The sequence below is a fragment of the Colobus angolensis genome, unplaced genomic scaffold (genome assembly GCF_000951035.1).
Source record: "Colobus angolensis palliatus isolate OR3802 unplaced genomic scaffold, Cang.pa_1.0 Scaffold581, whole genome shotgun sequence".
Lineage (NCBI taxonomy): Eukaryota > Metazoa > Chordata > Mammalia > Primates > Cercopithecidae > Colobus > Colobus angolensis.
Window position 1 is genome coordinate 208,052 of NW_012119388.1, and position 11,761 is coordinate 219,812.

General features: G+C 48.7%; 1 protein-coding gene across 1 annotated transcript in view; it reads left to right on the forward strand.

The window, feature by feature from the left end:
• Positions 1-8,315, forward strand: part of B4GALT1 (UDP-Gal:betaGlcNAc beta 1,4- galactosyltransferase, polypeptide 1) — a gene marked incomplete at its 5' end in the record, with an annotated part of 60,254 nt that extends 51,939 nt beyond the window's left edge. Inside the window, 4 exons of the mRNA XM_011962209.1 lie at positions 289-411; positions 2,536-2,640; positions 2,840-2,906; positions 7,920-8,315. Of these exons, the coding sequence (XP_011817599.1) occupies positions 289-411; positions 2,536-2,640; positions 2,840-2,906; positions 7,920-8,084 (460 nt within the window). The remainder of the gene's footprint in view (positions 1-288; positions 412-2,535; positions 2,641-2,839; positions 2,907-7,919) is intronic.
• Between the last annotated feature and the right edge of the window lie 3,446 nt (positions 8,316-11,761).

An 11,761-nucleotide genomic window follows, 5' to 3' on the forward strand; every position in this document is an offset into this window, starting at 1 on the left:
GGCCAACATGGTGAAACCCTGTCTCTACTAAAAATACAAAAATTAGCTAGGCGTGGTGGTGGGCACCTGTAGTCCCAGCTCCTTGGGAGGCTGAGGCAGGAGAATTACTTGATGAACCCAGGAGGTGGAAGTTGCACTCCAGTCTGGCGACAGAGCAAGACCGTCTCAAAAAAAAAAGAACTCAACAGAAGCAAAAAGAGTAACTTTAAAAGTGTTTATGTTCTTAGCAAGCTTTATTTTGGGGATGTCAGAACTTAACTAACCACTGCTTCTTCTTCTTTCCTCCAGCCTACCTTATGTTCAGTATTTTGGAGGTGTCTCTGCTCTAAGTAAACAACAGTTTCTCACCATCAATGGATTTCCTAATAATTATTGGGGCTGGGGAGGAGAAGATGATGACATTTTTAACAGGTAATGGTCATAACTTAGATATCTTTCTCCTCTGTCAACCTTCACTTCCAGTTTTTGAATCAATGCTTGGTTGTTCCGCAAGGACTGACCCTCAGATGGGATGCACCCCCACTCAGCCCACATTCTTAGGTGTGGCTTCATACAGGTCCTGTAGGTGCTAAACAGGATCTGTAGGAAAATGAGTTTCTGAGATTTTTGTATCAGCCTGGAAAAATGTCAAATGGGAGCCAAGTGACGGGGCAAGTTTACTTTGACTTGCCACATGCCGTTTTATACTCAAGGAGTAAACAAATGTCCTTTGTAAAAATCCCTTATCTCATTGTGGTCCCCTTTCACTGTGAAACAAGTTTCCTTGAGCAGAATCCTAACTGTCTTCACAGAAGCTTTGTGTTATATTTTTATTTTGGAGTATTTTTCACATGTACAAAAGCGATACTGTAGTATAATAAACCTTTGAGGACCTATCCAGCCCCAGCAACCATTATGGCCTGGTCAGTTCTGTCCCATCCACATCCTGGGACAGAATTTTAAGCTGGTAAATCTTTATGATGTGGGTTATCATTTACAGTGTTAAAAAAACATCTATCAGTAGCATTTGAAAGAACATTCTGCTCAGTCCTCTGGCCGTAGAGGCTTCAACCCCACCAGCCACCAATGAGCACCTTCTCCAGGAGCCAGTCTGAACTCATTACTGAGTTTAATATCAGAATACACCTTGATGCAGCCTTTCTGAATTGGAGTACCAGTTAACAGAAAGCGTCTATCAGAGCAACACCCAAGTCATTCAAGTTATCATTGTGTGCAAACTTAACAGAGACCCACATCTTCAATATAAACCTTGAAGAAAACTCCAATTTTAGAGTATGTAGATGGGGTATCAAGTGTGTCCATATTGAATGTCTGCTGCATACAGAGCACTGTGCCAGGCAGGCCTAGGACACTGAAAACCTGGACATAGGGTCCAGACAGAAGCAAACCTCCTTCCACAGAGGCACTCCTGGGCAGACGGTCTGGACCGATATGACAGTGTGCAGGGCTGACAGGATACTACAGGGCTGAATGGTCAGAACAGCTGGGGGGAGGGAGGGAGCGTCCACAGGCATCTAGTCCCATGCTAAGGCGGTGGCACTAGAAGGATGGGTAGTGTGTGGAGCAAATTTCTTGAAAGATAAAGGATCTAACACTTATTATATACCTACTTACTGTGTGCCAGGCAAGGCCAGGAATGTTTAAGTGGTCTGGAATCAACCAGTTCTGCCCCTTAACTAACGTTGCTGTTCTGCTCTCCAGGGTTTCATTTTGGTCCTCATTCCTTTTCCTTGGACCAACACAGAATCCTCCACCCTGTTCCGGCTGCCTCTAGTCTTGTTCTCAGCCCTCCATTTGTTTTTTTCTGCCTTTTCCCACATGTTCTGAAGCCCTCCATTCTTATTCTGCTTTCCAGACAGACTTCCCCATGACTAAAAACATTTTGGAAATATTGTATATTAGGCCCCTTTCAGATACTGGCAACCGTTTGTGGGATGCTCTGAGAAACCCTCTGTGATTTAGCCTTGCCCTTTTCAGCCCATCACCTGCCACATCCTACCCCAGACCCTTGTCACCTAGGAGCTTATATTGCTCCTTATATTGCTCCCTGAGGGCACTAGGCTTGCTCTCACTTCCATACCTTTGCCTGTGTCATCCTGGCTGCCCAAAATGCTCTGGCAGATACCTGTTCATCCTCAGCTGGACTCTGCCTAGGCTTGCTCCAGCAGAGTTTACAAACTCTGTGCTTCTTCCTCTGTGTCTCCAACCTCATCTTCCTCTTCTCACCTCCATCCTGGTCCTGAAGGCCCTATGTTTGAGGCATTCACCCTGTATGTTCTGTGGGGCAGACGCCCCCAGTGTCTGGCACATGATAGTCAACACCACAAACTGCAGAACCAGTTGTAAAAGGACATGGAGTAGGAATGTGAGTTTTAACCAGGGTCATGCTGGGCTGGGTTCTGGCATGATGCTGGGTTGTGGGCTGAGTGAGAACAGCAAGGATGATGGTGGATGGAGCAACAGTCTTGCAGCCAGGGCTATCAGGCCAAGTGTATGGCAGCTCTGTAATAATGACCTTCCCCTTACTCTTTGCAGATTAGTTTTTAGAGGCATGTCTATATCTCGCCCAAATGCTGTGGTCGGGAGGTGTCGCATGATCCGCCACTCAAGAGACAAGAAAAATGAACCTAATCCTCAGAGGTGCGTTCTGTGTTTATTCATACTCCTTCCCCCTTTAGGATGAGGTAGGCTGCAGGTCTGAGGCTCTGCAGAGGGCTCTGGGCCTAGAGGGAAATTGAGGTGGTCAGGTTACGGTGGAGAGGGAGGAGGAAGTACGTGTAATGGTTTCTTCTTAAGATTTTTGTTTTGAGACAATCTCCTTGTGCTCTTTTCCTTGTAGGTTTGACCGAATTGCACACACAAAGGAGACAATGCTCTCTGATGGTTTGAACTCACTCACCTACCAGGTGCTGGACGTACAGAGATACCCATTGTATACCCAAATCACAGTGGACATCGGGACACCGAGCTAGCGTTTCGGTACACGGATAAGAGACCTGAAATTAGCCAGGGACCTCTGCTGTGTGTCTCTGCCAATCTGCTGGGCTGGTCCCTCTCATTTTTACCAGTCTGAGTGACAGGTCCCCTTCGCTCATCATTCAGATGGCTTTCCAGATGACCAGGACGAGTGGGACATTTTGCCCCCAACTTGGCTCGGCTTGTGACTTCTTAGCTCTGCAAGGTGTTTGTGCCTTTGGGGGTTTCTTGGTGTGTTCGCAGTGTCACCCCAGAGTCAGAACTGTACACATCCCAAAATTTGGTGGCTGTGGAATACGTTCCCGGTGATAGAACTGCTAAATTGTTGTGAAATAGGTTAGAATTTTTCTTTAAATTATGGTTCTTATTACTTCGTGAAAATTTGGAGAGTGCTGCTAAAATTGGATTGGTGTGGTATTTTTGGTAGTTGTAATTTAACAGAAAAACAATTTAATGTTACGTCCTCCCCTCACCCACTTCTTTCCGTGGTATGCAACTATTACAATCACTGTGCATATGTCTTTTCTTAGCAAAAGGATTTTAAAACTTGAGCCTTGGACCTTTTGTCCTGCTAATATGTGGATTCCAAGGCAACTCTAGCATCAGAGCAAAAGCCTTGGGTGTTCTCACATTCAGTGACTGATCTCCAGATTGTCTGATTTCTGAATGTAAAGTTTTTTTGTTCTTTTTTTTTTTAATAGCAGTTTGTAGTATTTTAAAGAAAGAACAGATCGAGTTCTAATTATGATCTAGCTTGATTTTGTGTTGATCCAAATTTGCATAGCTGTTTAATGTTAAGTCATGACATTTATTTTTCTTGGCATGCTATGTAAACTTGAATTTCCTATGTATTTTTATTGTAGTGTTTTAAATATGGGGAGGGGATTGAGCATTTTTTAGGGAAAAAATAAATAAATATGTGCTGTAGTGGCCACAAATAGGCCTGTGATTTAGCTGGCAGGCCAGGTCTTCTCAAGAGCAAAATCACCCTCTGGCCCCTTGGCAGGCAAGGCCTCCCGGTCAGCATTATCCTGCCAGACCTTGGGGCAGATACCTGGGAGACAGAAGCCTCTGCCCTCCCCAGGTGGGCAGGGCAGAGGGAGCCTCAGCCTCCTTAGACTGACCCCTCAGGCCCCTAGGCTGGGGGGTTGTAAATAACAGCAGTCAGGTTGTTTACCAGCCCTTTGTACCTCCCCAGGCGGAGGGAGCCTCTGTTCTGGTGGGGGCCACCTCCCTCAGAGGCTCTGCTAGCCACACTCTCTGGCCCACCCTATGTTACCAGTTCTCCTTCTTCCTCCTTCCTCTTTTCCCCTGCCTTTCTCATTCCTTCCTTCGTCTCCCTTTTTGTTCCTTTGCCTCTTGCCTGTCCCGTAAAACTTGACTGTGGCACTCAGGATCAAACAGACTATCCATTCCCCAGCATGAATGTGCCTTTTAATTAGTGATCTAGAAAGAAGTTCAGCCGAACCCACACCCTGATGCCCTCCCAAGAACTTCGGTGCCTGAAGCCTCCTGTTCCACCTCAGGTTTTCAGCAGGTGCTCCCACCTCAGTTGAGGCTCCCACCCACAGGGCTGTCTGTCACAAACCCGCCTCTGCTGGGAGCTATTGAGCCACCTGGGATGAGATGGTGCAAGGCACTTCCTACCACTGAGCGCCTTTGCCAGGTCCAGCCTGGGCTCAGTTCCCAAGATTCAGCTGCCTAATCCCAGGGTTGAGCCTTGTGCTCGTGGCAGACCCCAAACCACTGCCCTCCTGCGTACCAGCCCTCAGTGTGGAGGCTGAGCTGGTGCCTGGCCCCAGTCTTTTCTGTGCCTTTACTGCTTTGAGCATCTCAGATGCCAAGTTAGTTCTTTTTCCAGAAGACTTTGTATTGGTTAAAAATTATTTTCCATTGCAGAAGCAGTTGGACTATGCGAAAAGTATTTCTCTGTCAGTTCCCCACTCTATACCAAGGGTGTTATTAAAACTAGAAATGACTGCATTGAGAGGGAGTTTTGGGAAATACAAAGAATGAAGGCCTCTCTTTCTGCCCACAGATCCTGACTTTTCCAAAGTGCCTTAAAAGAAAGAAAACAAATGCCCTGAGTGGTAACTTCTGTGTTACTTTACTCTTAAAACCAAATCTACCTTTTCTTCTTCTTCTTCTTCTTACCTTCTCATTTATGTCAAGTAGTCAAGTATGTGGTTCGTTCTCAGAACCAAGGGAAATACTGCTCCCCTCATTTGCTGACGTAGTGCTCTCATGGGCCCACATGGGCGCAAGGCACAGCCAGGGCCCAGTTAGGCCTGGACATTTGCCTGGTCTGTGAGATGCCGCGGGTCCTGTTTCCTTACTGGGGATTCCAGGGCTGGGGGTTCAGGGAGCATTTCCTTCTCCTGGGAGTTACGACCATGAAGTTGTCATGTACTGCACCCTTCTCTGTTTCTGTGCATGCTATTGCTGGTGACCCTGTGTGAACTGGCCTTTGGGAAAGATCAGAGAGGGCAGAGGTGGCACAGGAGGGTAAAGGAGATGCTGTGCTGGCCCTCAGCCCGGACAGGGCCCTCTGCTGACTGCCAGGCTGGGGGCAGGGGCTCTGCATAGCCAGGATGATGGCTTTCATGTCCCAGAAACCTGTTGTGCTGTGTATTTTGATTTCCTGTGGATGCAAATGTGTGTATTTACCATTGTGAAGGGGGCTGTGTCTGACCTTGGTGTTCAAAACAGAACTGTATTTTTGCCTTTAAAATTCAATAATATAACGTGAATAAATGACCCTATCTTTGTAACTGCAGGTGGTTTCTCTTTGCCAGGTCTAAGGGGTGATATGGCTATGGGATGGGGTGGGGTCAGGGTCTTTCCCCGGTCTGTGACCTGCACAAATACACGTGCCTCCCTGGAATCAGACATTTCCCCATCTGAACTTCATTCTCTTATCTGTAAAATGGGAATAATAACACATAGGAACTTTTTTGAGGCTTAAAAGTGACGATATTTCTAAAACAATGACTGATGCCTCACAAGTACTCACTACATGTAGCTAGTGCCATTTCAAAGTAGAATTTTTTTCCCCTAGCAGTTCTCAGGCCACATTCTGCTATTTTCAGCAGATACCAGGATCGTTCAGATGTAGATCTCAGGGCCATTTGCACCAGGTGCTCACAGTGTAACTTGAAGGGAATTATCCAAAATGAAGTTTCTTGTCAGTCTCAGGAAATGTAACCAGAAGCTTTAAAGGGTCTTAGTTGTTACCCAGGTGCTTGAGATAGTAAATGCCCCAGATGCCTCCTCCTTGGTGGCTCTGGGTCAGGCTGGTTGGATTGAATCAGTACTCCTGAAGAAGGGGCCACAGGAAACCAGCGTGCAGGAGAGCCACCCCTGCCCTCCAGGGTGAGGGAGCTGCAGGCCCTGCCAGGACAAAGCTGTGAATGTGGGGCATCAGCTGGGAAACAGGAGCAGGAAGGGCAGCCTCTTCTAGCCACTCCAGGGCCATCTGGCTGTCTCCATCTATTCATGTCAAACAAACAAAAAAAAACTGTTTTTTTCCTTCTCACACACCACCACTCACAACACTTCACTTCTGCCCCCAGATATGTGGGGATTTCTCCCCACCAACAAGCAGTTTTCCAGTGGACGCTAGCTGGGTGTCCTACAATTTAACTCAGTTCTGATACTGTCTGCCTGGAGATAGCGTCAGATCCCACAGGTTGGCTCAGTCATACTCTTCAGCACTGTTATTCACAGTAGACAAAAGAAAACAACCCACGAGTCCTTTGCTGGATGAAGAAACCAAAGGTGGTATACACATACAGTGGAATGTCGGTCAGCCTTAAAAGGGAAGGAAGTTCTGACATGTACTACAACTCAGATGAACCTTGAAGATATTATGCTAACTGAAATCAGTCAGTCACAAAAGGACAAATATCGTATGATTGCACTTAGATGAGTTAGCTAAAATAGTCAAATTCACAGAGACAGAAGGCAGAATGGTGGTTGTCAGGGGCAGGGGGACGGGGGGGAACGGAGTTATAGTTTAACGAGTACAGAGTTTTAGTTGAGGAAGATGAAAACGTTCTAGAAATGGGTGATGCTAGTGCAACAATATGAATGTACTTAATGCCACAGAACTTTACATTGGCAGTCTGCCCCCAATGACTGGCTTTTCAGTTGCTACCTGTTCCCATTTAAAAATGGTTAAAATGAGCCGGCATGGTGGCTCATGTCTGTATGTAATCCTAGCACTTTGGGAGGCTGAGGTGGGTGGATCACCTGAGGTTGGGAGTTCGAGACCAGCCTGATCAACATGGAGAAACCCTGTCTCTACTAAAAATACAAAATTAGCCGGGTGTGGTGGTGCATGCCTGTAATCCCAGCTACTCGGGAGGCTGAGGCAGGAGAATCGCTTGAACTTGGAAGGTGGAGGTTGTGGTTAGCCAAGATTGGGCCATTTGAAAAAAAAAGGTTAAAATGTAGAGGCTGGGCACAGCGACTCATGCCAGTAATCCCAGCACTTTGGGAGGCCAAGGTGGGCAGATCACTTGAGGTCAGGAGTTTGAGACCAGCCTGGCCAACATGGTGAAACCTCGTCTCTACTAAAAATGCAAAAATTAGCTGGGTGTGGTGGCCCATGCTTTTAATCCCAGGCATTCGGGAGGCTGAGGCAGGAGAATTGCTTGAACCCAAGAGGTGGAAGTTGCAGTTCATTTACTTAGCACGCCACTGCACTCCAGCCTGGGCAACAGAGTGGGACTGTCTAAAAAAAAAAAAAAAAAATAGATACCAGAGAGCTCAAGCTCTCTTCTTTTGCATGCAGCAAGGCACCAAGGGAAGGCCAGGTGAGGTTGCAGTGAGCCGAGATAGTGCCACTGCACTCCAGCCTGGGTGACAAAGCGAGACTCCATTCAAAAAAAAAAAAAAAAAAGTAAAATGACACATTTTATGTTATGTGTTTTTTCCCACAGTATGAAGAAATAAGAAGGCTCCCTGGGGTGAAGGCTTTGCCTGGTCTCTTCCTCTCTGGAGGTGGCAGAGCACGGTGGTTAGTCCCGGCATCCTCCTGGAGATCTGAGCATGGGACATGCTGGCCATGTGAGCTGTGCCACCTGAGGAGGATTGGCCAGCCCTAGGGACTCAGCCTGGTTGCTGAATCCGGCTGGGGACCCTGCCCCCAGTGACCGGCTTTTCAGCAGCTACCTGCTCTCAAAACAAATGCTGTCCTCCCCTAAGGAGTCCAGGCTGTGGCAAAGCTATGACATAGGTACCACTGTCCTTTTGCCAGGTGGGGCTTAGGTGCAAACGTTGAAGCCTAGACTCAGTCAAGATCTCAGGACTGAGAGCAAGGAGCCCCTTACTCCCAGGGTGCCCACTTGGTTCCCACTGACTGTTGGTGGAAATTAGGGGCTGAGCTAGAGGCTTTTTAGAGGAAGAAATGAGAAGCTGGGGGCTGGATTATCCCTGGGGGTGAAAATGGAGTCAGTTAGATAGGTTATGTCTAGAGGGAGAGGAGGGTCCCCTGGCGTCAGGAAGGAAAGCCTGAGCTCCGTGTTAGACCCCGGATTGGAGGGTGGGCAGGACACTCAGGCGAGACACTGGAAAGGACTTGGTACTGGCGAGGACACTACCACACCCATTCTGGGAATGGACTATAGAGAAATGAATCTTAAAAGTGGACCTATATTTTGACCTCACAAGTCAGCTTCTAGGAATTCATCCTAAGAAAACAAAGTAACACCCCAAGATGTATGTGCGTCAATGTTTGCCCTACTGTTTGTAGCCCTGGAAAATGAGAAGCCACCATCAACAGGGGACCGTGCTAAGTAAAATGAAGTACATCCAAACAATCAAGTACTATGCAACCATCGAGAATGATGAAATGGATCTATATTTATCGATTGGAAAGAGGCCCAAGGAAACAAAAGAAACTACAGAATGGTCTTTCCATATGAGGCTGGGAAATGCATGAATAATTTAGTGCAGAAATTACTCTGTAATTGTTTGTGGGAGCAGATGCATGAGCAAAAAATTGACGATGATTTTCCTTCTCTACAGAGCCTGGGGCCAGGCTCCTGTTCTGAGGATTCTCGCCCCACCCTGGGCTGAGGCCTTTGTTCAGAGTGCTGGCCGTGTTGAGAGGGCATGCTGGGTTGTCCTCTGGGAGGAGTTGCATTCCCCACAAGTCCCCCAGCCTTGGCAGGGTGATGCAGGGTTCCTCCCCTGGGGGAATGGTGGAGGCCTGAACCCTGTTCACAGGTGGTGGGATGTGGCATGGCTGTAGGAAGGTCTGAGAAGGCAGAACAGGAGCTCAATACAGGCTGGGGGGGCGCTTCTGGCAATTCTCTCAGGTTGAGAAAAATAGTTACAACATTTCTTGCCACTCTTTTGTGAGTGCAGTTGAACTGTCATGCCTCAAGACACTCTTTAATAGAAAGAATGGGGTAGGAGAGGAACACTGTCCTGGCTCCGGAGGGGCGAGATTCTCCTCTGGTGCCTGATCAGAGCCCTCTGGGGAGCGCAGGAGGACATGAGGGGGACCCCTTTTCTAGTAGATCTTTGACTCCAGAATCTAGGAGCCCTGTTGCAGAGGGAGGCCCTGACATCTGGATTTTGACACAGACCTGAGCCTGGAGCTATTGGAAACTCATTTCCGGGACAGATGTGGAATGCTGGACAATCAAACGTCGCCGGGGCCTTTGGAGCGCTCCCTGTGTCCTGTTGCAGTGGCCGCAGTGACTTTGGTCTCCCCTGATGACAGAAACACAGGAGAAAGGCCAGCTCTTAGTTCCCACCTTCCTCCAAGCGGGCCTGTGGGGCAGGGAGGGTGCAGGGGGACTCGTGAACCCCTCACCCGTGTTCACCCTCCATGAGCACACTTGGTGCTTTCCCACATACCGTGTGTTGCTCCTTACAATAATCCCAGCATGGGAAACTCAGGCTCAGGGAGCTCACATGACTTGCACAAGGTCACACAGAATTTGGGTCTGACACGGACCTTCTGAGTCCCAGGCCAGGGCTCTGGCCACTGGACCATGACGCAGCTCCTCATCCACACAGTGTGGAAGCAGGGAGATGGAGGCTGTGAGGTGCCTTGCCCCAGCCATGGAAGTTGTAACCTCAGCAGCACTGCCGAGAGAAGTACAGCCTGGATCCAGGGTTGGAGCCATGAGCACCTTTGGGATGAGATTGTTTGTGTTTTGTTTTGTTTTCCCTTTACTGTTTTAGAGGACTTAGGAGCCTAGTAAACTTGACAGCAGCAGTTCCGTATACCAGAGGCATCAGTGTCAGCACCGTCTGGGAGATGTACAGGAATGGTTAACACTCAATCCATGAGGACGCAAGGAGGCCTGAGGTGTGGGGAAGAGGGAGGGAGACTCCTGGGGGCTGGCGATGCAAGTGGACCTGAAGACATGGGGCTTTCTGCCTCTGAAGCATCACTCTGGGCAGCAACAACCAGTTCCTGCTTCATGGACAACACAGCTTCCTAATCCTCCAGGACCTGCCCTGCCTGGGCCAACACCTGGTGCTCAGGAGGGCTCAGCACAGTGTCTGTCTCAAGACTGTGGGGACCCAGAAGGCCAGGTGGAGACCTAGGATTCCCCAATAAGGCCTAGATGCCTGCTCAGTTCTCCCTTTCTCTTCTGGGCACCTTTCCTCCCCGACTGTACACCGTCTTCCCAAAGGAGGGCAATTGCCACACTATTCCAAGACCCCCTGTAAGTTCTCAGTCAAAGGCATTTTCCTAAGCGAAGCCAGGGGCCATGGTTTGTTTTGATGACAAGCTGAATCAGGAGTACTAAAAAGCAGGCTGTTGGATTTAACTTCATCATCTCCAAGCCTCAGTGATTTGTGTTTCATGTGGTTTGCTCTGGATAGATGCTGACCTAGTGACAATGAGACTATGGAACAGGGAGAGAAGAATTGCATGCTGAGGACAGGAGAAATCTCCCCCATGAACAATTTGTCTATTGAGCAAGACATCTCAGATGTCAGCTTGGGCCATTCCTACCAGCTTGGAATGCTCTGTGTCTGACTCAGACGCTGTGTGTGTCTCAAGGGCGCTGGGCTTGGTGGCCTCTGTGAGTCTGGCTGGCAGATCTTGGCCCTGCTGGCTCCCAGGGTCTATGGGCACTCTTCCTGTCTTGGGTCTATCCTATCATGCAGGTTCACTGCCCACAACCTCCAGGAGACTATTCCAAGGGTTTTATTTGTGGGAGACAAGGCCTGCCAGGCCTTTCCCTGGCCTCTCTCCAACCCTGAGGTCAGTACACATCCTAGCATACCGCTGGAAATGCCTCAATTTGGGGGAGTACAATTAGTTGAGGGAACTGAGGAAATGCTGTACTGGGAGTCTAGGGTTGACTCCTGGATGACCAACGTCAGAATGTCAAAGGCGTTTGAACCACAGCGACTTCATCTTCAACTGGGGCTGGGTGAAATAAGGCTGAAACCTACTGGGCTGCATTCCCAGGAGGTTAGGCATTCTTAGTCACAGGATGAGACTGAAGGTTGGCATAGGATACAGGTCACCGGCCAGGCGCAGTGGCTCACACCTGTAATCCCAGCACTTTGGGAGGCCGAGGCAGGCGGATCACCAGGGTTCAGGAGTTTGCAACCAGTCTGGCCAACATGGTGAAATGCTGTCTCTACTAAAAATACAAAAATCAGCCGGGCGTGGTGGTGGGCGCCTGTAATCCCAGCTACTCGGGAGGCTGAGACAGGAGAATCACTTGAACCTGGGAGGCAGAGGTTGCAATGAGCCGAGATCGCGCCATTGCACTCCAGCCTGGGCAACAAGAGTGAAACTCCA